This window comes from Entelurus aequoreus, linkage group LG17 (genome assembly GCF_033978785.1).
Source record: "Entelurus aequoreus isolate RoL-2023_Sb linkage group LG17, RoL_Eaeq_v1.1, whole genome shotgun sequence".
Taxonomy (NCBI): Eukaryota; Metazoa; Chordata; class Actinopteri; order Syngnathiformes; family Syngnathidae; genus Entelurus; species Entelurus aequoreus.
The window spans coordinates 41949397-41976896 of NC_084747.1; the positions used below are offsets into that span (position 1 = coordinate 41949397).

At 35.4% G+C, this 27500-nt stretch overlaps 1 protein-coding gene across 1 annotated transcript in view; it reads right to left on the reverse strand.

Annotated features, from left to right (window-relative positions):
• Positions 1–2825: 2825 nt before the first annotated feature.
• The window catches only part of LOC133632894 (nuclear receptor subfamily 5 group A member 2-like), a 52917-nt gene continuing 28242 nt past the window's right edge, over positions 2826–27500 (reverse strand). The window contains 2 exon segments of the mRNA XM_062025696.1: positions 2826–3079; positions 23934–24081. Of these exon segments, the coding sequence (XP_061881680.1) occupies positions 2826–3079; positions 23934–24081 (402 nt within the window).

Sequence of the window (27500 nt, forward strand, 5' to 3'; positions counted from 1 at the left end):
TTGTTTACATGCACACAGTATTCCTAGATGAAGCACATCACCATACGCCCGTATAAACCCCAGTATACGCAAATAAAAATAATTTTCTTACCCCGTAAGATCCGACCAAAACATCTGGTCTTACTTGTTAGCATTAGCTTGTATAGATAATTTTGTTTTTCCAAGAGTGTCCCAGTTAACGAAATGTTCAAGATACAAGCTGTCTCTCCGTAATTATTGCAAGCAAGAGTTCGGGTTACAAACCTCCAAACCGTTAATTTGGCGTAGCGAATATCACAGTGAACACTGTAAGATCCGACCAAAACAGCCGGTCTTCCTCGCCAGCATTAGCTTATAGCTAGAGTTGGACGTACTGTAACTTTGTTTTTCCAAGGGTGCCCCAGTTTACGAGATTTTCAGGATACAAACTTTTTCGCCACAAATTGTTGCGAGCAAAAGTTTGGGTATGAGCCTCCCTATTGTTAGTTGGCATAGCGAAAGTCACAGTGAAACCCTGTAAGATAACTCTGGTCTTATTCACTAACATTGCATTATAGCTAGTGTTGGACATAACTTTGTTTTTCCAACAGTGCCCCAGTTAACGAGATTTTAATGATACAAACTGTCTCTCTGCTACAAGTTTGTGTTACCAGCCTGCCCACCGCTAGTTAGCATAGCGAAAGTCACAGTGAACCCTGTAAGATGCGACCAAAACATCTGGTGAGCATTAACCTATAGCTAGTTATAAATATAACTTTGTTTTTCCAAAAGTGTCCCAGTTTACGAAAGAAGATACAAGCTGTCTTTCTGGTAAATGTTGCGGGCAAAAGTTCGGTTTACGAATCTCCCGACCATTAAATTGGGGAAGAAAATCTCTCAGTGAACCCCATAAGCTCTATCCGGTCGTACTCGCTAGCATTAGCTAATAGCTAGAGATGGACATAACTTTGTTTTTTTAAGAGTGGCCCAGTTCACAAGATTTTCAGGATATGAGCTGTCTCTCGGCGAAAAGTTTGGGTTGCGAGCCTCCCCACTGCTAGTTGGCATAGCGAAAGTCACAGTGAACCCTGTAAGATCCGACCAATACATCCGATCTTACTTGCTAGCATTAGCTTGAAGCATACTTGCCAACCTTGTGACCTTCGAATTCGGGAGATTAGGGGGGGTTTGGTGGTAGCAGGGGTGTATATTGTAGCCCGGAAGAGTTAGGGATGCAATGGATTCTGGGTATTTCTTCTGTTGTGTTTATGTTGTGTTACGGTGCGGATGTTCTCCCGAAATATGTTTGTCATTCTTGTTTGGTGTGGGTTCACAGTGTGGCGCATATTTGTAACAGTGTTAAAGTTGTTTATACGTCCACCCTCAGTGTGACCTGTATGGCTGTTGATCAAGTATGTCTTGCAGTCACTTTCGTGTGTATGCAGAAACCGCATACAATATGTGACTGGGCCGTTTGTATGGTGAAAAAGCGGACGCGTCGACAGGTTGTAGAGGACGCGAAAGGCAGTGCCATCACGGCACGCCCTTAATATTGTTGTCCAGTTGAAAATCGGGAGAAATTCGGGAAAATGGTTGCCCCGGGGAGATTTTCAGGAGGGGCACTGAAATTCAGGAGTCTCCTGGGAAAATCGGGAGGGTTGGCAAGTATGGCTTGAAGCTAGAGATGGACATAACTTTGTTTTTCCAAGAGTTCCCAAGTTTACGAGATTTTCAGCATACGAACCGTCTCTTGGCTAAAAGATCGGGTTACGAGCCTACACCCTGCGAGTTGGCGTAACAAAAGTCACAGTGAACCCCGTAAGATCCGAGCAACACATCCGATTTTACTCGCTAACATGAGCTTAAAGCTAGAGATGGACATAACTTTGTTTTTCCAAGAGTTCCCAAGTTTAACTGTCTCTGGGCTAAAAATCCAGGTTACCGACCTGCCCACCGTTAGTTGGCGTAGCGAAAGTCACAGTGAACCCCATAAGATCCGACCAACACATCCGATCTTATTCGCGAGCATTAGCTTAAAGCTAGAGATGGACTGGGGTCCTGAAAAGCAAAACGTTTGTTTGGTGTTGATGTCTTAGCGTTCTTACCAACATTATTGGGAATATGCTGATAAGATGTAAACATAAATATTTCTGTAATCCCTTAAGATAAAAGTAATTTTGTGTGCATGTAAACGTGGTCATTATTGAAGCTTGTTTGCGAGCTATTGGTGGGCGGACCAAGGCAAGTATCGATAGCATACTACCAAGGGTAATCGATACTACCAAGGGTAGTATCGATTAGATACTGCTGTGGATATTATATGATTATTTATTGTTCACAAAGTGAAGGAGTACGTTGTTGTTTGGGATTTGAATGAGTGCCAATAGGATTTGTTTTCTACGGCAGTGATTCTCAATCTGTGGTATGGGAAGAAGTCTGTAAATATATGGAGTATCATTGTTGATGCTTGTGCAGTCTGGGCAAAACATACTTTGCTACTTTGTTCTAATTATGGTGTTTTCTAAAGTTTGAGAACCACTGTTTGATGGTTATTGTATTGAAGATACTTTTTTTTGTTTGAAACGTGTAGATTTTTGGTTTGTTGTTTTAGAAAAGATTTGGTGAAATTGTAAAAAATGTCATCAAGATGAAGAAAGAATTGGCATCAGATGGATACAACGTGTTATGTGCACATGTTTGACGCTTCAAGGAAACTCAAGCGAACTTCTTTGTCCTGCTCTGTTAGTCAAACTCTCCCATAAAGACGAGCCGAGACGACGCTCGTGGACTTTGTGGTCGCAGACCTCGCAAACAGTCTAAGGCGGAGGCGCAGGCCCCACCCCACCCCACCCCCACCCCCACCCCCCTTACACACAGGCCCGCTTGGCGTGTAGCATCTCGATGAGCAGGTTGTTGCAGGGCACCTCGCCGCTCAGGTGCATGTAGCACAAGTAGTCCTCCGCCTGCATGCTGAGCGAGCGCAGCTCGGGCAGTCGGACCAGCAGCTGGCTGAACTTCTCCTGGTACTGAGGGTAGGCGGCCATGGTGTACTCCAGCAGGGCCCCATTCACCTGCTCCTGCACGCCCTCCACAAACGCCTGGTTTTCCAGCAGCTTCACATCTGCAGACAAACGAGTGTCGTGATACAAAAGTGGCGATTCGGATTATTATAGTTTCTTTTTTTTTAATCAAGAAAACAATCACTAGTATAAGATGAAGGACAGAATAATTTTATTTTCACAAATAGTACTCAATTGGTGGAAATTATTCCAAAATGTTGGCTATAATTTTATTTTTCTGTATTTATTATATTGATTTTGCTCAACTCCATTTTCAATCAATAGATAATTTTCAAAAATCGATTAAAAATTTTTTTTTTTTTAATTAAATAAAATAAAAAAAAATAAAAAATATATATATATATATATGTGTGTATGTGTATATATGTATATATATATATATATATATATATATATATATATATATATATATATATATATATATATATATATATATATATATATATATATATATATATATATATATATATATATATATATATATACACTACCGTTCAAAAGTTTGGGGTCACCCACACAATTTTGTGGAATAGCCTTCATTTCTAAGAACAAGAATAGACTGTCGAGTTTCAGATGAAAGTTCTCTTTTTCTGGCCATTTTGAGCGTTTAATTGACCCCACATATGTGATGCTCCAGAAACTCAATCTGCTCAAAGGAAGGTCAGTTTTGTAGCTTCTGTAACGAGCTAAACTGTTTTCAGATGTGTGAACATGATTGCACAAGGGTTTTCTAATCATCAATTAGCCTTCTGAGCCAATGAGCAAACACATTGTACCATTAGAACACTGGAGTGATAGTTGCTGGAAATGGGCCTCTATACACCTATGTAGATATTGCACCAAAAACCAGACATTTGCAGCTAGAATAGTCATTTACCACATTAGCAATGTATAGAGCAGGGGTCACCAACGCGGTGCCCGCGGGCACCAGGTCGCCCGTAAGGACCAGATGAGTCGCCCGCGGGCCTGTTCTAAAAAAAAAAGTTTTTTTTTTATTTTTTTTATTTTTTTAAAGTAAATCTACATAGAAAAAAACACAAGATACATTTTCAATCAGTGCATCAACCCAAACAACCTCCCCCATGCACACTCATCCACACCCACTCACACAAAAGGGGTTATTTCTTTCTGCTACCAATATTCTGGTTCCCACAACATAGACAACACATCTGCAAGGGACACAGTCCCTGAAGCACATGTGATTGTATAGGCTGCTGGTCCACTAACATTTTCATTAATTACTATTTTTTATGTAATTATTTTTATATTGTTTTACTTTCTTTTTTATCCAAGAAAATGTTTTTTATTTATTTATCTTATTTTATTTTATTTTTTAAAAAAGGGCCTTATCTTCAACAGACCAGGTTGTCAATGATATTAGATTTGTTTAAAGGGTTTTTTAAACCAGGCCCAGTCCAGATAATGTCCAAGTCGGACACAGAAAAAAATTAGGGAACACAACAGATTGCATATAATTTATAAACAAAATTACATTTTCAAAATAAGCATTTATGTACAGTCCAGATTATTTCCAGGTCACTCAAATTAGGGAACACAACAACAGATATCATATAATATATAAACATAATTATACTTTCAAAATAAGCCTTTGAGGACTTCTCATCTTTTTTTTAATGTTTTTTGGCATCATTATCGTTTTCAACCATGTAACTTTCTAAAGTTAGAAAATACTGAATAAATGTTTTAAAGAAAGTAATACTAAGTGAATATCTGGTTTTGGCCTTAAAAATAAACATTATACCGAGTACTATAATTAAATTGACTAAATCATGATTGTCAATGAACTCTCCTAAAATAACAGAAACCACATTAAGCTTCATAAACAAACCAATCCTTAAACACATTTTTTCAACTTCCACCCAAAACAAAGACACAATATGACAGTACCAAAACAAATGCAGGGTGGATTCAGGCTCCTGACAACAAAATCGGCAATCATCTGACTCTGTCATATTCCATAATTTTAACATTTCCCCTGTGGGTAAGAAGTTATAAATAATTTTAATTTGAAAATAACGATTTTGCACTTCGATAGTGGTTTTATAGATTAGTTTGAATATGGCATCCCATGGCAACGGGCAGTCAAAAAAGTCCTCCCATTTTCATTTTCCATTTGTGTTGTATGAGGCAGCCTTCAAAGATTTCTTTATTAAATACAAATTATATATTTTTCCATTTATTTTAGTTCCTTTTTGCCAACTAGAATTTCTTATTAGAGGTTTACAAACTAATAATTTAGTAGTTCCATAATTAATTATTTGTTTCCATCTTTTCCCAATTACTTCAGTTAGTTGATAAAATGAAAAGCTTGAGCAAGCATCACCATACATAGCTCTAAATTCATCATACTTCATAATTTTACCATTCTCATTGATAATATCATTGACAAAAATGATTCCTCTTTCAAACATATTTTTCCAAAAGAAAGGCTTTCCATCTATTACAATATTAGAGTTCATCCATATTAACTGCTGCAAAATATCGTCTCTTTTTTCTGGCACATAAAATTGAAAACACCACTATGAGTGGATTGTTTCCTTTATGAACCCCGCCATGTTTCCCAGCAGACTCTCTGGGAGGGGATCACTTGTAAAAAAGGATACAATTTCTTTTGATACAGTACATGTTTTTTGTCCAACAGGACATTTGTGTACCACTCAATGTTTAAATACATCTTTGGAACAATTGATGCTTTTAAAGACAGACACATAGCTTCAAGGTTGAGAAGTTTCAGGCCCCTATATTCATACTCTTTCTTTTAATCTTTTCTGGTTTGCCGTTCCAGACAAAATCGAAGACCCTCCGCTCATAAATCTTAAAAAAGTTTTGTGATGGAGCTGGTAATGACAAAAACAAATAAATAAATTGAGGAATAATTAACGAGTTGGCAATAGACATTTTACCATACAAGGTTAGGGATTTCCCTTTCCATAATTGCATAATTTTGTCCAGCTTTCTTAGTCGATTATCATAATTTACTGAGCCTAGATCTTCCAGATTTTCTGGGACAACAACACCAAGTATGTTAACTGGTCCATCTGTCCACAAAACAGGCACTTTGCATTCCATTCGAAAGGACGTTCACTTTAGATTTCCGATCCTTAACATTTTACATTTATCATGATTAAGCTTAAGGCCAGATTGCTGTGAAAATATGTCCAAAAGATTAAGAAGGTTCCGCAAACAATGAGGAAAAATCTTATCTTTGTGAATCAGCCTTTTCTGACATGAACTTCATCAAGAACAAACACAGAACACGCCTCACTGATGCACATCTGCAAGACTCACTCAGAGTTGCAGTGTCAAGTTACACACCAGAGTACAACACACTAGTTAAAAGCATGCAATGCCAGGCTTCCCACTAACTGAAAAAGAAACAGATAACAGATTTGGTGTCCAGTTCAAAGTGTGACATGATTTAAACATTTGAGAGTTTACTTTTGTATTTTACATGAGTTATTATTTGTACAAACATGGTGCAAAGTAATTCATGATTTGTTAAAAAATGTTAGTGGCCAGCTAGTTAAAATGGGATATTGTGATTTCACAAGACTGTCTTAGAAGTGATCATTTGAAAATGTTCAATTTGAAAAATGTGCACTTAGAGAAAATATAAAAATAAGTTGTTGCATATTGATATTTATCTGTTTCTATATATATTTATTGTGAGAAATCATTAAGATGATCAGTGTTTCCACAAAGATAAATATCATTAATTATTAATAATAACAGAGTTAAAGGTAAATTGAGCGAATTGGCTACTTCTGGCAATTTATTTAAATGTGTATCTAACTGGTAGCCCTTCGCATTAATCAGTACCCAAGAAGTAGCCCTTGGTTTCAAAAAGGTTGGTGACCCCTGGTATAGAGTGTATTTCTTTAAAGTTAAGACTAGTTTAAAGTTATCTTCATTGAAAAGTACAGTGCTTTTCCTTCAAAAATAAGGACATTTCAATGTGACCCCAAACTTTTGGACGGTAGTGTATATATATATATATATATCAGTGGCGTGCGGTGAGGTTAATGTCTGGTGAGGCACGACTGCATCATCACAGTCAGATTTACAAACATATGAACCTGCAGTGCAGGTGTACCTAATGTTGTGTCCCTGCGGTCCTTCGCGGCTCCTGCAGCGCGAGCATTGTTGTTTTTGCACTTTTTGGCTTCTTGTTAAGTGACTTTTTTTGGGTGGATTCGGTCTTGCACGTGGAGGGTTTGGGTGTGGGCTTTGGTTGGTGTGGCCGCGGCGCTCCCATCGGGCGGTGCATTCTGCGGCGGAGATGCTTGGCACCAGGAGGCGGGGTTATGAGACGAGCCTCACACAGTGCGTCTCCGCAGCAGAGTTTTATGATCGCTCAGCACTAAAAATACGTTACACACATACAGTTGTTGACAAAATACACTGTACATGATATACCTCAGCTAACTAAACTATGGAAATGTATAATATAATTCATATAGCAATACGGTCTCACTGCACAGCAGCTCAGCAGTTAACCGAGTCATTGCGCACAATCCATGTTGAGGCACAATGCAGTGACGTGCCTCAACTGGCTGCTGATCACCGCACCGTGTCTTCTCAGTATTTGAACGGCAAATGTGAAAATAAAAATAAAAATAATCTAAAACTGGTGAAGTTAAATGGAAAATAACTTTAGTATAATCACTGGATACACATAACAATTTAATTATTTTTTTTTTCTTTTTACTTTTTTTTTCTTTCCATGATGGCAGGTGAGGCCGTGCCTCCCCTGCCTCTAGTGACGGCACGCCACTGATATATATATATATATATATATATATATATATATATATATATATATATATATATATATATATATATATATATATATATATATATATATATATATATATATATATATATATATATATATATATATATATATGTATATATATATACACACACACACACACATATATATATATATATATATATATTTTTTTTTTTAATGTTTATTTTTTATCTATTTGTGATGTTTAAAATAAATAAGTAAAATACCCTTAGTAGTGCATTAAAAATTTGATTCGCAAATCTGAATTTTGACTCTTATTCATTGTATGTAGATATATGTACATATACTGTATATACATACATACATATATACATGAATGAAAATGAAATAAGTTTATTTCGGTCATATAATCAACCATCAGCCATTTTGTGTGACCAGTTCAACAGTACAGATTAGACATATTTAACAATCATACACATTTACACACAAAAAGAAAAGAAAAAGAATGACCGAAAAAGGAATAGGCTGAAGCCAAAGCTTATATTTGCCTATCCTATACATTCACTGAAAATTAGATTGCCTGGAACATCGTTAAAAAATCAATGGGATGAAAGTAATCGTTGCTATATTTTCTAATTTTCTATTATTTCACCTTTCGAGGTTTACTTAAACCTTAACAAAGAACTACATGTCTTCAGCTCATCACTGAGCTTGTTCCACCATTTAACTCCTAAAACTGAAATACATTTTTATTTTATATTCGTTCTTACTTTACCTATTTCAAAAATCAATATCCCCCGTAAATTCTTGTTTTCTCCTCTTAATTTAAATAACCTAAGAATACAAGCTGGAAGGCTGTTGTTCTTTACTCGAAACATAATTTCCATTGTTTTAAAAACACAATATCTGAAAATTTTAACACATTAGAACTTATAAATAATGGATTGATATGTTCATAGTAGCACGCTTTGTGTATTATTCTGATGACCCTTTTTTGAAGTTTAATTATTGGGTCTTTGTTTGTTTTATAAACATTTCCCCAAACTTCAACACAATATGTTTAATATGGAAAAATAAAAGAATAATATAACATATGCAGACATTTCTTATTCAGCATGTGTCTTTCTTTATACAGAATAGCAATGGATTTGGATATTTTTCCTTTTATATATTCGATATGCGGTTTCCAACATAATTTATGATCAATTATTATTCCCAAGAATTTAGTTTCATATACTCTATCAATTTCCACTTGATTTAATTTTAATTTTGCTTCACAACTTGTCCTTGCACCACTAAACACCATAAATGTAGTTTTCTTATCATTTAATGATAACTTATTAATATCAAACCATTTGTTTAGCTGAATCAACTCAACCTCTATTATCCTCAACACTTCCTTCAAGTCTTCTCCTGAACAATATACATTTGTATCATCTGCAAACATGATACATTTAATTTATTAGATACTGAACAAATATAATTTAAATAAAGTATAAATAACTTAGGTCCAAGCCTTGTGGAACCCCACAAGTTACTCTTCTTGGCTGTGATTTAGTCTTACTAATTTCCACATATTGAGATCTATTACTTAAATAATTACTTAACCACTGTTGTGAAACACCTCTTATGCCATAGTTTTCCAATTTTTGCAGAAGTAAGGAATGATCGATTGTGTCAAACGCTTTACATAAGTCAATAAATACTCCAACGGTATGTTGCTTTTTTTCTATTGCTGTAGCTATGTTTTCTACAAAGTCCATCACTCCTAGGGATGTCGATCGATTACTCCTGAACCCATACTGATGGTCATTCAGTAGCTCATGTTTGAAAATGAACTTATCAAGTCTATTTACAAATCATTTCTCAATAATTTTTGCAAATTGAGGTAGTAGAGACACAGGTCTATAATTTGAGACCATATGTTTATCACCATTTTTAAAAATCGGAATAACTTTAGCAATTTTAATTTTGTCAGGAAAAGTTCCAGTTGATAAAGATTTATTACATATATAAGTAAACGGCTTCAGGACACAATTCATCACTTCTTTAACAAGTGACATATCCACATTGTTACCATCGACAGATTTCTTATTTTTAAACTTTCTGACCACTTATAACACATCACTTTCACAAACTCCACCAAGAAATATTGAATTTTTAATGTCAGATACACGCTTGAACATTTTGTCATCATTCATATTAAAATGTATATTTTTACCCAAATTTGGGCCAACATTCACAAAAAACGTATTGAATTCCTCAGCTATTTCTTCTAACTGAGTTGTCATCTTTTACCAGATATGCTGTAAAATCCTTTTTGCTCGATTTTTTAATCATAGTATTAATCATAGCACATTACAAATTTCAATTATATTATTGTTATGTTATGCAGCAATTGTTCATAATAGTTTTTTTTGTTGCAGCCTCATTATACATGTCAATCTGTTTTTATACTTTTTATATTTGTCCTCATATTCCTTTGTTCGATGCTTAATAAATTCCTTGTAAAGCCTATTTTTCTTTTTACAGGCTTTTCCTAAACCCTTTGTTATCCATGGTTTCTCCCTCTTTTTAGTATTTTGCTTATATTCTCTCAATGGACTATCATTAGTATCCTCCACAAAAACATTTTGCCAATCCTGATTTAAAAGATCAGCCTTGAAGGCCTTAACTGCTTCTGGTGATTTTATTCTAACAAAGTTATTTATTTGTCTTTTTGTTTGTAAGTTTCGCTCCTTGTTCATTTCGATCACTGATCTCTTACATCAGTCACTAAGAGTCCACTTTTTCTCTTCCCATCAAATACATTTATAAAAATATTGTCAATCAGTGTTAAGCTGTCCTTTGTTATTCTGCTAGGTTTTACAATTAGTGGAAAGAAACTCAAGCTAAACATAAGAAAGCTAAACATAAGATTAGCAAAATCAGTGGTTTTCGTGTGATCATTAAATTTCATCAAATCAATGTTGAAGTCACCACAAATCAAGATCACCTTATCATTATGTCTTTCATATAACTCAAAAAATGTCTTATTAAATTGATCAATGCATGTTCCTGGAGTTCTATAAATACAACTACCGTAATTTCCGGACTATAAGCCGCTACTTTTTCCCCTCGTTCTGGTCCCTGCGGCTTATACAAGGGTGCGGCTTATTTACGGCCTGTTGTTCTCCGACACCAACGAAGAGGATTTCGGTGGTTTTAGTACGCAGGAGGAAGACGATGACACAATGATTAAAGACTGACTTTTCATATACCGGTAGGCTGGTTATTTTAACGTACAGGCGAGCACTTTGTATTACTTTGCACCGTCGTATTATTTGTACTCTGCACGAATGCTGTTCGCCATGTCAAAGATGTGAAAGTTTGATTGAATGATTGAAAGATTTATTGTTAATAAATGGGACGCTTTGCGTTCCCAAACAGTCATCTCTGTCCCGACAATCCCCTCCGTGGTAGCAGGAACCCCTATATACTACGGTAATTACACATCAAAACCCTGCGGCTTATAGTCGGGTGCGGCTTATATATGGAGCAATCTGTATTTTCCCCTTGATTTAGCTGGTGCGGCTTATAGTCGGGTGCGGCTTATAGCCCGGAAATTACGGTAATTAATATGTTTTTGGATCTTTCAACACTGATTTCAATAGTTACACATTCCATCAGATTGTCAATGGCAGTTGTCATGTCAGCAATCAGCCTACATTTGAGAGAGGACATCACAAACAATACATCACCCCTCCTCTTCTGTTCATCCTGTTTTGCCAAAACATTTCATATCCCTCTAATCCAGGGGTCACCAACACGGTGCCCGCGGGCACCAGGTAGCCCGTAAGGACCAGATGAGTAGCCCGCTGGCCTGTTCTAAAAAATAGCTCAAATAGCAGCACTTACCAGTGAGCTGCCTCTATTTTTTTAATTGTATTTATTTACTAGCAAGCTGGTCTCGCTGTGCTCGACATTTTTAATTCTAAGAGAGACAAAACTCAAATAGAATTTGAAAATCCAAGAAAATATTTTAAAGACTTGGTCTTCACTTGTTTGAATAAATTCTTTTTTATTTTTTTCTTTGCTTCTTATAACTTTCAGAAAGACAATTTTAGAGAAAAAATACAACCTTAAAAATGATTTTAGGATTTTTAAACACATATACCTTTTTACCTTTTAAATTCCTTTCTCTTATTTCCTGACAATTTAAATCAATGTTCAAGTACATTTTTTTGTTTTATTGTAAAGAATAATAAATACATTTTAATTTAATTCTTCATTTTAGCTTCTGTTTTTTCGACAAAGAATATTTGTGAAATATTTCTTCAAACTTATCATGATTAAAATGCAAAAAAAAATATTCTGGCAAATCTAGAAAATCTGTAGAATCAAATTTAAATCTTATTTCAAAGTCTTTTGAATTTCTTTTAAAATTTTTGTTCTGGAAAATCTAGAAGAAATAACGATTTGTCTTTGTTAGAAATATAGCTTGGTCCAATTTGTTGTATATTCTAACAAAGTGCAGATTGGATTTTAACCTATTTAAAAATGTCATCCAAATTCTAAAATTAATCTTAATCAGGAAAAATTACTAATGATGTTCCATAAATTCTTTTTTTAATTTTTTCAAAAAGATTCGAATTAGCTAGTTTTTCTCTTCTTTTTTTCGGTTGAATTTTGAATTTTAAAGAGTCGAAATTGAAGATAAACTATGTTTCAAAATTTAATTGTCATTTTTTTCGTGTTTTCTCCTCTTTTAAACCGTTCAATTAAGTGTAAATATCATTAATTATTAATAATAACATAGAGTTAAAGGTAAATTGAGCAAATTGGCTATTTCTGGCAATTTATTTAAGTGTGTATCAAACTGGTAGCCCTTCGCATTAATCAGTACCCAAGAAGTAGCTCTTGGTTTCAAAAAGGTTGGTGACCCCTGCTCTAATCCATCCATTAATTCCTTACTATCACTCAACCAAGTCTCTGAAATTGCTATTATGGTAAACCTTTGCTGTATTTGTTTAAGATACTCTTTAATTTTGGAAAAGTTACCGTAAAGACTCCTGCTATTGAAATGAATCACTGAAAAGCCTTCCATTTTAACATTTGAATTAAACTGTTCTTCAGTATAATACTCACAGTCCACATTAGAGTTCTAATAGAAGTGAATATCTGGGTCAATGTTATTTTCTAACTCATAGGATTTATGATCATGAAAGTCAAAAGACTTGAATTTTGTGCAGCTCATTTGTTCTTCTATCATGTTCGTCGTACACACTGTTTCTCTGCACACAGTACAGAGTCAACAAGGAACATTTCCCCATTATTCCACTTGTTTATCATCATCATCTTTTTCATTTATATTGTTCAAGGTCCTTCAAGTCTGACCACTAATACCCTTGCTTGTTCTGGTGGACCATTCAATCTGATCATTACTTTACAGTTCCTTGTCCATGTGTCCTGGATTTGCATTCCCTTTTTCAAGATCCTGGCTTGTCTTGCAATTTCTGCGTTTCTCTTTGAGGTATGCTCTTTCAATTTTTTTCCCAACTTAAGCATTTCAATTTTATGTTTTCTACTCACAAAACGGATGATGATGTTGGATCTGTTGTTTTGTTTCAGTGGAATGGTGTGGCATTCAGTCATACTTGAACTGCATACAGGAATTCCTTTGTTGTTGAAGAAGTTGATGACTTGCTGCTCAAGTGTATGCAGTTCACCTCTTGGTGCATCTTCTCCCTCCTTGTCACCTGCTGGGATCCGTGCATAGGAGCGGTGGCTTGTCTCAAGCCCAGAAATCACCAGGTCATCCATCCTCGAGTACTGCTCTAGATCTTCCACTCTTCTTTCAAGCTCTTCAATCTTCTTGTCTTTGATTATTGCCTTCAGCTGCTTAAGTTCATCAATTAAATCCAGAAGGCCCATTTGCTGTTTTACCACTTTGCTCACTTCCTCTGACGTGAAATTCAGAAACTTTTTCACCTCTTCCATTTCTTCTGCTAACTTCTTAGTCGCCATTCTTTAGTGATGAAAGTACTTTCAGAATACAGGTGATCTTTCAGAATACTTTCAGATTCCAGGCAATCCAGTATTGATGGCGTGTCAGTGCATTGAAGCACATGTCATCAAAAAGTCTCCAACAAGTCCAAAATCACAAAAATGATCCGGCATTTTGATGTTTATCTTCCTCATAAACATGAAGATGTTGCTCTGCTGGATGGATGTCAACTTATTTTCAAGCTTTTTCATGGATTGTTGGAGCTGTGTGACCCAGTGCACCTAGCTGGCAGCCATCTTGAAAGGAATACAAATAAGCAATACATACATACATACTAGGGGGGTGGGAAAAAATCGATTCGAATTCGAATCGCGATTCTCACGTTGTGCGATTCAGAATCGATTCTCTTTTTTGTTTTAAATCGTGTTTTTGGGGGGGTTTTTTTGTATTTATAATTTCATTTTTATTTGTATTTTTATTTGTATTTTTTTTATTAATCAATCCAACAAAACAATACACAGCAATACCATAACATTGCAATCCAATTCCAAAACCAAACCCGACCCAGCAACACTCAGAACAGCAATACACAGAGCAATTGAGAGGAGACACAAACACGACACAGAACAAACCAAAAGTAGTGAAACAAAAATTAATATTATCAACAGTATCAATATTAGTTACAATTTCAACATAGCAGTGATTAAAAATCCCTCATTGACATTATCATTAGACATTTATAAAAAAAAAAAAAAAAAAAGAACAATAGTGTCACAGTGGCTTACACTTGCATCGCATCTCATAAGCTTGACAACACACTGTGTCCAATATTTTCACAAAGATAAAATAAGTCATATTTTTGGTTCATTTAATAGTTAAAACAAATTTACATTATTGCAATCAGTTGATAAAACATTGTCCTTTACAATTATAAAAGCTTTTTACAAAAATCTACTACTCTGCTTGCATGTCAGCAGACTGGGGTAGATCCTGCTGAAATCCTATGTATTGAATGAATAGAGAATCGTTTTGAATCGGGAAAATATCGTTTTTGAATCGAGAATCGCGTTGAATCGAAAAAAATAGATTTTGAATCTAATCGTGACCCCAAGAATCGATATTGAATCGAATCGTGGGACACCCAAAGATTTGCAGCCCTAATACATACACATACACAAATATACATACATACATACGTATATACATACATATATATATACATATATAGATATACACATATACATATATACACATACATAGATATATACACACATATATATATATATATATATATATATATATATATATATATATATATATATATATATATATATATATATATATATATATATATATATATATATATATATATATGTATGCATGTATGTATAAGTAAATATATATTTAGATAAATGTATGTGTATACTGTATATATATATATATATATATATATATATATATATATATATATATATATATATATATATATATATATATATATATATATATATATGTATATAGATTAGGGGTGTAACGGTACACAAAAATTTCGGTTCGGTACGTACCTCGGTTTAGAGGTCACGGTTCGATTCATTTTCGGTACAGTAAGAAAACAACAAAATATACATTTTTGGGTTATTTATGTTTCAAATTTACAAAATCTTCCACCAAAAATATTTTTCTTAGTGGAATATTTGATGTGAAGTAATCGGTACCTTGGATAGGTCAATAATTCATAATAACATTTATTTTGATTCAATATAATGTTTTGGGCAATGACAGTTTGAAAGAAAAAAAAACAGCTTTGTTTCATTAGTCAACATTGCAACTTTTTCTAAATTACATTTAACCTTTAAGCTTTTTTATTTCACTTTTGTTATGTTTTTGTTTGTTTTAATAGTATTTTTAGAATGTGCCGTGGGCCTTTAAAACATTAGCTGTGGGCCGCAAATGGCCTCCGGGGCACACTTTTTACACCCCTGCTATAGATAATAAAAAATGAAATCTGATAAATCTATCGATAAAAAGCAGAGCCTGGCGACGCATGCGCGTTCATCATAACTCTCTCGCTTTCTCTGTCTCTGCCCCTCCCTCACGAATGCTGCTGCGCGCACAATTTCATTAGTTTTTAACCCCTTCCTAACCCTGAACGTACATTGAAAATACACGCAACCCTAACTCAAAATGCCGGACATTTGAGGCATTTAAGAAACTCCGCCCTGACAGCTCCGCAAAAGAGGACATGTCCGGTGAAAAGAGGACGTATGGTCAGTCTATCGTAGCCCGTTAGCTGCTAGCATGCCGTGTGTTGTGCCTCGGTGTGCATTGTTTACACAACGTACGTTACACTACTTAATATGTCCGTGTGGAAACTCGTTCGGTACACCTCCGAACCGAACCGAAACCCCCGTACCGAAACACGTACCGTTACACCCCTAATATAGATATATATTAGGGGTGTGGGAAAAAATTGATTCGAATTCGAATTGCGATTCTCACGTTGTGTGATTCAGAATCGATTCTCATTTTTAAAAAATCGATTTTTTTATTTTTTATTATTTGTTTATTTATTTATTTTATTTTTTTAATTAATCAATCCAACAAAACAATACACAGCAATACCATAACAATGCAATCCAATTCCAAAACCAAACCCGACCCAGCAACACTCAGAACTGCAATAAACAGAGCAATTGAGAGGAGACACAAACACGACACGGAACACACCAAAAGTAGTGAAACAAAAATGAATATTATCAACAACAGTATCAATATTAGTTACAATTTCAACATAGCAGTGATTAATAATCAGTCATTGACATTATCATTAGACATTTATAAAAAATTTAAAAAAAAAAGAACAATAGTGTCACAGTGGCTTACACTTGCATCGCATCTCATAAGCTTGACAACACACTGTGTCCAATATTTTCACAAAGATAAAATAAGTCATATTTTTGGTTCATTTAATAGTTAAAACAAATTTACATTATTGCAATCAGTTGATAAAACATTGTCCTTTACAATTATAAAAGCTTTTTACAAAAAACTACTACTCTGCTTGCATGTCAGCAGACTGGGGTAGATCCTGCTGAAATCCTATGTATTGAATGAATAGAGAATCGTTTTGAATCGGGAAAAAAATCGTTTTTGAATCGAGAATCGTGTTGAATTGAAAAAAAAAAACGATTTTGAATCGAATCGTGACCCCAAGAATCGATATTGAATCAAATCGTGGGACACCCAAAGATTCACAGCCCTAATATATATGTATATATATATATGAATATAGATGTGTGTATATATGTATATATATAGATGTGTGTGTATATATATATACATATATATATATATATATATATATATATATATATATATATATATATATATATATATATATATATATATATATATATATATATATATATATATATATAATTTTGCCTATCATTCACATGAACGGCTCAACTGAATCGGTGATTCATTGGTGAATGTCACATTGCTATACAAAAAGTATTTTTTAAAAGGCAACTGTACTTTTTTTGGAATGTTGCCTATCATTCCCAATCCTTATGTAAGACCAGCTCACATATGTTTTTCTTTTTTTTTTAATGCATTCTAACTCTTAAAATACGGCAAGTAAGAGGTCGCTAACAATACAGCTAATGGGGAGTATGGACTATTGCGCCCATAAAGCCCTTTAAAAAAACATCAATAAAGCGCCAACAATATTCCGTTTACATGTCGTGACCTGAATATTAACTAAATATTAGTGATATTGTTATTATAAGCGTGATTGCAGACAAACTATCTTTAGAGCTAACTAGCTTATGCTGCTATATTAATATATTGAGCTGCTGCATCGCCTCTGAGTCTGTGAAAGTTAATTCTAGATTTTAAATCATGTCTCTCACCTGGATAGTAGAAGGTTGTGGACATAAACCCACAAGTTGGTCAACTTTGACATCCAACTTCGACACGCAGATTGCAAGAAAGACACGAAAAGACAAGTTTGCACCCACCTTTTTTGCAGTTCCCCTTTAAACACCAATTTGAATGCGCGTATGTTTTTGTGTGCATATTTTATTGTGTGTGCATATTTCAGTGTATGTATGTTTTTTGTGTGCATATGTTAGTGCGTGTGTTTTTTGTGTGCATATTATTATATTGTGTGTATGTTTGCGTGTGCGTATGTGCTTTTGAGAACCCTCGCCTGGACAGCTGAGCCCATCTTGAAGCATCCATTCAGCCAGTAATTAAATGTTTTGAATCAATGTTATGAATCATCTTTTCAAAACTGCGTGGGGGGCAATTAAATTACCCCTGACAAACCTGACTCTTGTGTCCAGAAGAAGCCGCAGATAAAGACGGCAAACGTTTTCCGCCGACGGCAAGTGCTCTCCCCTTTCAAAAGCTCTTTGTTAGCGTCTTGCCAGCGCAAAACAACACGCTACTGGGAATCTGGGCGAAGTGCGTCTATGCTCTTTCCATCTGTGCAAGCCTCCGCATGAACGTGGGCTCCTCCACAAAACCATGGAGCCATTACTCTCCTTTGAATGCCATTAGTGGACAATGGAAGAGCTTGTCTTTGTTAATGTTGGCTAGCATTTCAATTAAGTCAATTCAGTGGAGGTAAGAGGTCAGAAGTAAAAACACTTCATACCTTACAAGCAACACAACATCTATCAATCAATACGCATACTCCTCCATACATATATATCCATACCTATTTACTTATCCATATCCATCTATCCATCCAAACGCATACTCATCCATACATATATATCCATCCATATGTATCTACTTATCAATACATATACACTACCGTTCAAAAGTTTGGGGTCACCCAAACAATTTTGTGGAATAGCCTTCATTTCTAAGAACAAGAATAGACTGTCAAATTTCAGACGAAAGTTCTCTTTTTCTGGCCATTTTGAGCGTTTAATTGACCCCACAAATGTGATGCTCCAGAAACTCAATCTGCTTAAAGGAAGGTCAGTTTTGTAGCTTCTGTAACGAGCTAAACTGTTTTCAGATGTGTGAACATGATTGCACAAGGGTTTTCTAATCATCAATTAGCCTTCTGAGCCAATGAGCAAACACATTGTACCATTAGAACACTGGAGTGATAGTTGCTGGAAATGGGCCTCTATACACCTATGTAGATATTGCACCAAAAACCAGACATTTGCAGCTAGAATAGTCATTTAGCACATTAGCAATGTATAGAGTGTATTTCTTTAAAGTTAAGACTAGTTTAAAGTTATCTTCATTGAAAAGTACAGTGCTTTTCCTTCAAAAATAAGGACATTTCAATGTGACCCCAAACTTTTGAACGGTAGTGTATATCCATCTATCATCCATACGTACCTACTTATCCATACATATATATCCATTTATCCATCCATACGCATACTCCTCCATACTTATATATCCATCTATCCATCCATACGTATAAGTAGATGGATGGATAGATGGATATATATGTATGGATAAGTATCCATACATATATATCCATCTTTCTATCCATACGAATCTACTTAACCATACATATATATCCATCTATCCATCCATACGCATAATCTTAGCCAAACAAATATATCCATCCATACGCATCTACTTATCCATACATATATATCCATCAATCCATTAATACGCATCTACTTAGCCATACATATATATCCATCTATCAATCCATACGCATCCACTTAACCATACATATACAGTATATCATCTATCCATCCATCCGTCCATCCATTTTCTACCGCTTATTCCCTTCGGGGTCGCGGGGGGCGCTGGAGCCTATCTCAGCTACAATCGGGCGGAAGGCGGGGTACACCCTGGACAAGTCGCCACCTCATCACAGGCCATCCATACGTAATTACTTATCCATACATATATATTTATCTATCCATCCATACGAGTCTACTTATCCATACATATATATCCATTTATCCATCCATACACATCTATTTAGCCATACATATATATCCGTCCATCCATCCATAAGCATCTACTTAGCCATACATATATATCCATCTATCCAACCATACGTAATTACTTATCCATACATATATATCCATCTATCCATCCATAAGTAATTACTTATCCATACATATATATCCATCTATCCATGGATACGCATCTACTTAGCCATACATATACACTATATCCATCTATCCATCCATACGCGTCTAATTATCCATACGTATATATCCATCTATCCATCCATACGTAGCTACTTATCGATTCTTGGGTTGACAATTTAATTCAAACCGATTCTCGCAACATTTTATTTCATGTAAAAATCATAGCAACACATTTTCAAAACAGGAAGTGTAACATACGCACAGCGAATAAGCTCTTAAATGGCCTAAGAAAGGCCTTTGAAAAATCTCTTCTTGAAAATGATGAATCAGTGAAGAGTTGGATTTAAACAAGCATCACTTCCCGTTGTAGACCTGACTGTGAATGGATATGTATCATATTTATCACTCTGTTTTAAGAGAGCACAGCCTGTGGGTTGATTGTTCAGATTGTGCTATGATGTTAATAATGAGGAAAGACGCAATTGCATTGGCATTTAGGATAGCTAGCAATTAGCGCACTAGTTGCCCGCCAGCGATCAGGGCAATACCTACTCGTTAGCGATCTGAAGTGCGGTAATTACTCGCGGTTTTACGATAATAAACAGGATGGTTTGCAAGGTTTACGCAGCGGGCTACAGGGTGCTAACTTTCTGGAGGGTTTTAAGCGTTATATTCTGCCCTATTATGGCTTTTAATACGTAACGATGTAAACAATACCCGTGTGTAACACGTGCATGCATGTTAGCTTTGTGTGTTGTTTGCTAATGATAGCGATTTGGCTAGCTAACGATAGCTATCATTGAATGTTTATTCTGTCCTAACAACAACATGGCTACCAATTGTTGTTCCTATTGTGTACGAGACACCGATGAGTAACTCCCCAGACTGGAGAGCATTTTTTATTTACTATAATTTGTACATTTGAAAAATATGTGTTCTGTTACACCGGTAACATAAACTAGCATAAGCTAGCTACGGTGTTCGTTTTATATGTTTAGCTTCGAGAAATGGAATTATGAGATTAATTAATATTTGAAACAGTGAGACTAAATGTCAGGATTTGTTTATCATTAATACCAATAATCCTTTCATAAATGATAAATAATGATAATTGGGTTATACTTGTATAGCGCTTTTCTACCTTCAAGGTACTCAAAGCGCTTTGACAGTATTTCCACATTCACCCATTCACACACACATTCACACATTGATGGCGGGAGCTGCCATGCAAGGCGCTAACCAGCAGCCATCAGGAGCAAGGGTGAAGTGTCTTGCCCAAGGACACAACGGACGTGACTAGGATGGTAGAAGGTGGTGATTGAACCCCAGTAACCAGCAACCCTTCGATTGCTGGCACGGCCACTCTACCAACTTCGCCACGCCGTACCCCTGCCGAGCTAGTAGGGGTGTACAAACAATTCCATTCACATCCAAATCGCGATTCTTATTAATCTCGAATCTAAATCGATTCACAATTTGTTATTTTTTTTTACAAAAATACATTTTTAATAATATATTTTAGGCCATCTCCATGCAACCAAAAGGAGCTTATCTAACCTGTAACCTGTTTTGGTTTCATTATAATTATTATACAAAATAACACATTGCGAGTATCGTGTTGAATCGAGAATCGATTCTGAATCAAATCGCCACCCCAAGAATCGGAATCGGATCGACTCGTTAGGTGCCCAATGATTCACAACCCTACTCTTTGAAATGATGGTAAAAGGTGGGAAAATATCTAATTCCCCAGAAGGCTTTACTTTATCCAAGTATTCAAAATAGATGACATTTACGTTTAGTTTTAGTTTGTGTCAAGTGTTCTTAGTATTTTAGCAAAAAACCTTTGTTAAACATGACAACTAGCTAGTAGGGGCAAAAAAAAACTTTGGTAAACTTAACAACTAGCTAGTAGGGGCAAAAAAAAACTTTGTTAAACATAACTAGCTAGTAGAAGCAAAAAACCTTTTTTAAACATAACAACTAGCTAGGGGGGGGGGGCAAAAAACCTTTGTTAAACATAACAACTAGCTAGTAGGGGCAAAAAAAATGTGTTAAACATAACAACTAGCTAGTATGGGCAAAAAACCTTTGTTAAACGTAACAACTAGCTACAAACCCCGTTTCCATATGAGTTGGGAAATTGTGTTAGATGTAAATATAAACGGAATACAATGATTTGCAAATAATTTTCAACCCATATTCAGTTGAATATGCTACAAAAACAACATTTTTGATGTTCAAACTGATAAACTTTTTTTTTGGAAATAATCATTAACTTTAGAATTTGAGGCCAGCAACACGTGACAAATAAGTTGGGAAAGGTGGCAATAAATACTGATAAAGTTGAGGAATGCTCATCAAACACTTATTTGGAACATCCCACAGGTGAACAGGCAAATTGGGAACAGGTGGGTGCCATGATTGGGTATAAAAGTAGATTCCATGAAATGCTCAGTCATTCACAAACAAGGATGGGGCGAGGGTCACCACTTTGTCAACAAATGCGTGAGCAAGTTGTTGAACAGTTTAAGAAAAACCTTTCTCAACCAGCTATTGCAAGGAATTTAGGGATTTCACCATCTACGGTCCGTAATATCATCAAAGGGTTCAGAGAATCTGGAGAAATCACTGCACGTAAAAAGCTAAGCCTGTGACCTTCGATCCCTCAGGCTGTACTGCATCATTTAGCGACATCAGTGTGTAAAGGATATCACCACATGGGCTCAGGAACACTTCAGAAACCCACTGTTAGTAACTACAGTTGGTCGCTACAACTGTAAGTCCAAGTTAAAACTCTCCTATGCAAGGCGAAAACCGTTTATTAACAACACCCAGAAACGCCGTCGGCTTCGCTGGGCCTGAGCTCATATAAGATGGACTGATACAAAGTGGAAAAGTGTTATGTGGTCTGACGAGTCCACATTTCAAATTGTTTTTGGAAACTGTGGACGTCGTGTCCTCCGGACCAAAGAGGAAAAGAACCATCCGGATTGTTATAGGCGCAAAGTTGAAAAGCCTTCAGCATCTGTGATGGTATGGGGGTGTATTAGTGCCCAAGACATGGGTAACGTACACATCTGTGAAGGCGCCATTAATGCTGAAAGGTACATACAGGTTTTGGAGCAACATATGTTGCCATCCAAGCAACGTTACCATGAACGCCCCTGCTTATTTCAGCAAGCCACGTGTTACATCAACGTGGCTTCATAGTAAAAGAGTGCGGGTACTAGACTGGCCTGCCTGTAGTCCAGACCTGTCTCCCATTGAAAATGTGTGGCGCATTATGAAGCCTAAAATTCCACAACGGAGACCCCCGGACTGTTGAACAACTTAAGCTGTACATCAAGCAAGAATGGGAAAGAATTCCACCTGAGAAGCTTAAAAAATGTGTCTCCTCAGTTCCCAAACGTTTACTGAGTGTTGTTAAAAGGAAAGGCCATGTAACACAGTACACAGCAGCCATGAAATTCTAAGTTAATTATTATTTGCAAAAAAAAATAAAGTTTATGAGTTTGAACATCAAATATCTTGTCTTTGTAGTGCATTCATTTGAATATGGGTTGAAAATGATTTGCAAATCATTGTATTCCGTTTATATTTACATCTAACACAATTTCCCAACTCATATGGAAACGGGGTTTGTCGTAGGGGTGTGAAGCTCTATTTTGAATACTTGGATAAAGTAAAGCATTCTGGGAAATTGGGTATTTTTTCCACCATTTTCCATCATTTCAAAGTTATATTTATACGAAATTAAATTGTATGTTTTATAAAAAATGCTTTTACTCTTAATTCGATGACAAACATTTGCCCTAATTAGATGTAATATTTACGAGAAGGTGATAGTATCAATATTTCGATGAAATATGAAAAACCGTATATTACGTCTAATATGTCGAGCATGAAATTATTTATTAGAATTTCATGGAGTTTTCAGTTCTACCCCCTTCAATTCCAGTTTGAATTGCAAGCCTACTTCCTGTTTGTCGCTTAATTCAAAGTTAATTCAAACGCATGGGATGTTATTCGAATTGTCAACTCACTGGGGTTGAATAGGAGGAGGAATTTCAGACAGGCAATCTCCCTGCGGTCCACTTGCAGGACCCGCAACCTTCCCGCCAGCTCCTGTCCTCTTTGCACCAAACTTGTAAGCATCGCCTCGCCTTGAGACAAAATAGAAGACATCTCAACCTGCAAAACACAAGTGTCCGATTACTTCTGAGAGTATTGTGTGTTTTTTCATACATACTAACAATACCCCGCAACATCAACGTTAACAATATGATTAGGATCGTTAAGGTCTTCAACCTTACAAGACGCACAAACAAGAACACTGGTACAGGTACATGGTTATTTCTTTATCCGAGTGTTTCAGCCCTTGACATACCAAGTAAACTCGATTTATTTGTGGGGGGTCCAAATTAGCTGTGCTCTTGCTAGTATACATGCTAGGATACAAAAACGTATGCTAGCAAATCAGATTCTACTATGAAAAATCCATAATCGAAAACAGCCATACAGTACTGAACACCTGCAGTGTAAAATTACAGTCGAATAAAAGTTGTAAAAAGGCTAGCATGCTAACATTGGAGAAGGTACCATACTTCTACAATGGGGCCAAGTATTAAAGATTTTTAGGGTTTAATCATACAAAATTAGCTAAAATGCTAGTATAAAGCGTTAGCATGCTAACAGTGGAGAAGTTACCAAACGTCTTTAATGGCACCAAGTTAGGTTTAAACATACAAAATCAATTAAAATGCTAGTATAAAGCGTTAACATGCTAGCAATGGATACATTACCATACTTCTAAGATGGCGCCAGGTATCAAAGAGTATAGGTTTAAACATTTAAAATAAGTTAAAATGCTAGTGGGGCGGCGTGGCGCGGTTGGTAGAGTGGCCATGCCAGCAACCTGAGGGTTCCTGGTTCAATCCCCACCTTCTACCAACTTCGTCACGTCCGTTGTGTCCTTGAGCAAGGCACTTCACCCTTGCTCCTGATGGGTCGTGGTTAGGGCCTTGCATGGCAGCTCCCGCCATCAGTGTGTGAATGTGTGCGTGAATGGGTGAATGTAGAAATAGTGTCAAAGCACTTTGAGTACCTTGAAGGTAGAAAAGCGCTATACAAGTATAACCCATTTACATTTACCATTTAGTACGAAGCATTGGCATCCTAACAATGGAGAAATTACCATACGTCTAAGATGAAGTTACCAAACGTGTTTAATGGCACCCAGTATCAAAGACTTTTAGGTTTACTCATACACAATAAGTTGAATAGCTAGTATAAAGCATTTTACATGCTAGCAATGAAGACGTTACCATATTTCTAAGATAGCACAAAGTATCAAAATTCATGACTTTTAGGTTTAAACATACAACATTAGTTAAAATACTAGTATAAAGCATTAGCATGCTAATGTTAGCAAGGCAGCACATGATCAGATAAGAGGAAATTCCAAAAGTGCAGAGGCAGTTTTTTAATGTTCATGTACTATGTTTGGTATGAATTTGTATTTTTATATAAGTAAAAAAGCTAAAAAGTTCAAATGCTAATCGTCAGCATGCTAATACCTAGCAAGGTACCATGTCCTGAATGTAATAAACATTTAGACATCGGGGCAGTTTAAATCTGGGAAGAAATGAGAAAACTGAGAAGAGTAATGTCGCCTGCTTAAACTGTTTGCTGAAAAAGATCTACCGTTGTAAGGGTGCGTACCTAATCAATAGGGCCAAGTGTACCTAATCAATGGGTCCATTGAGGGGCGTTTCCTTTCCTAATATCATCACGGTAACAAAAAATCTTCCAGAAATTAAATAGCCCTGCAGGCGCAATTGCAACCTTTCCAGCAGTATAAAATATGTTGGGGGTTTTTGCCTGATTTGTCCCGTATTAATCTAACTAGCAGGCAAACACCACTGCCCCCTGTTGCCCAACCCCTAAATAAAAGCTCAATAACATACTCATGATACAGAATACAATAACCACATGTAAACTAGGGTTGGATATTGTTTATATATTATCCAGTTCTGGAGCCAAATCCGTACTTTTGAAATGGTGGTGATGCTTAAATATTGCCTATACTGAAACTTAAAAAAAAAATTGAATTGTAAAACAAAATTTGTCCAAGAAAATTTTACAAAATGTTACTATATGCAAATAACAGTTATTTAAATACTTCAGTAATGGAGATTAAATGCAAATTCGGTGATCACTTCACTTAACTTCCGGTTCATGTGACGTCATGCGAGTTCACTTCCTGTTGAAGACACCCTCCGTCTGTTTCTACTTGACACTATGGAGTTTATTTTGATTACTTTGTTCAAAGTCCACACAGTCTTTATGTTTAATGTGAATACTGTATCTTAGTTGTTTACATTCGATTGGGGTATGTCGTTTCTTAACGGGGAAAGACGTTAATGTTTCTTGTTTTTAAAATATACGGGATAATATACTGGCTCGTAAAGTAACGCCAGTCTGTCTAAAATTTTAACAACGTCTTGTTTTCAATCAATCGTGGTTTTTTGATCATTTTTGTTCAATAATACTAATACTAACCTAATACTAGAAAAAAAATACATACAGTATATGTATACAGTATATATATATATATATATATATATATATATATATATATATATATATATATATATATATATATATATATATATATATATATATATATATATATATATATATATATACACACACACACTACCGTTCAAAAGTTTGGGTTCACCCAAACAATTTTGTGGAATAGCCTTCATTTCTAAGACCAAGAATAGACTGTCAAATTTCAGATGAAAGTTCACTTTTTCTGGCCATTTTGAGCGTTTAATTGACCCCACAAATGTGATGCTCCAGAAACTCAATCTGCTCAAAGGAAGGTCAGTATTGTAGCTTCTGTAACGAGCTAAACTGTTTTCAGATGTGTGAACATGATTGCACAAGGGTTTTCTAATCATCAATTAGCCTTCTGAGCCAATGAGCAAACACATTGTACCATTAGAACACTGGAGTGATAGTTGCTGGAAATGGGCCTCTATACACCTATGTAGATATTGAACCAAAAACCAGACATTTGCAGCTAGAATAGTCATTTACCACATTAGCAATGTATAGAGTGTATTTCTTTAAAGTTAAGACTAGTTTAAAGTTACCTTCATTGAAAAGTACAGTGCTTTTCCTTCAAAAATAAGTACATTTCAATGTGACCCCAAACTTTTGAACGGTAGTGTATGTATATATATATATTTAGAATACATATATATATAAAACTTAAAATGAAATAAAAAACATGAATTACATTTAATATATATATACTGTACATATGTAAAGAAATACATTTTAAAAAATAAATACATTTTTAAAATATTTTTATGCACAAAGTATACAAACAATCAAGCAATCATTCTTGAAAGTTTGATGATATTTTGCTCTCTTCTTTTCCAGTTTTTGCAGGTTTTTTTCTACTTATCTAACATATTTCTGAGTCCCCACGTCATTATTCATATTCATGTTAGCAAATAAACTGGCAAGCAAAGTAATGCTAGTCGGTGAATAATTTTATCGATGTGTCGTTTTCAATCAATCCCCCTTTATCGATA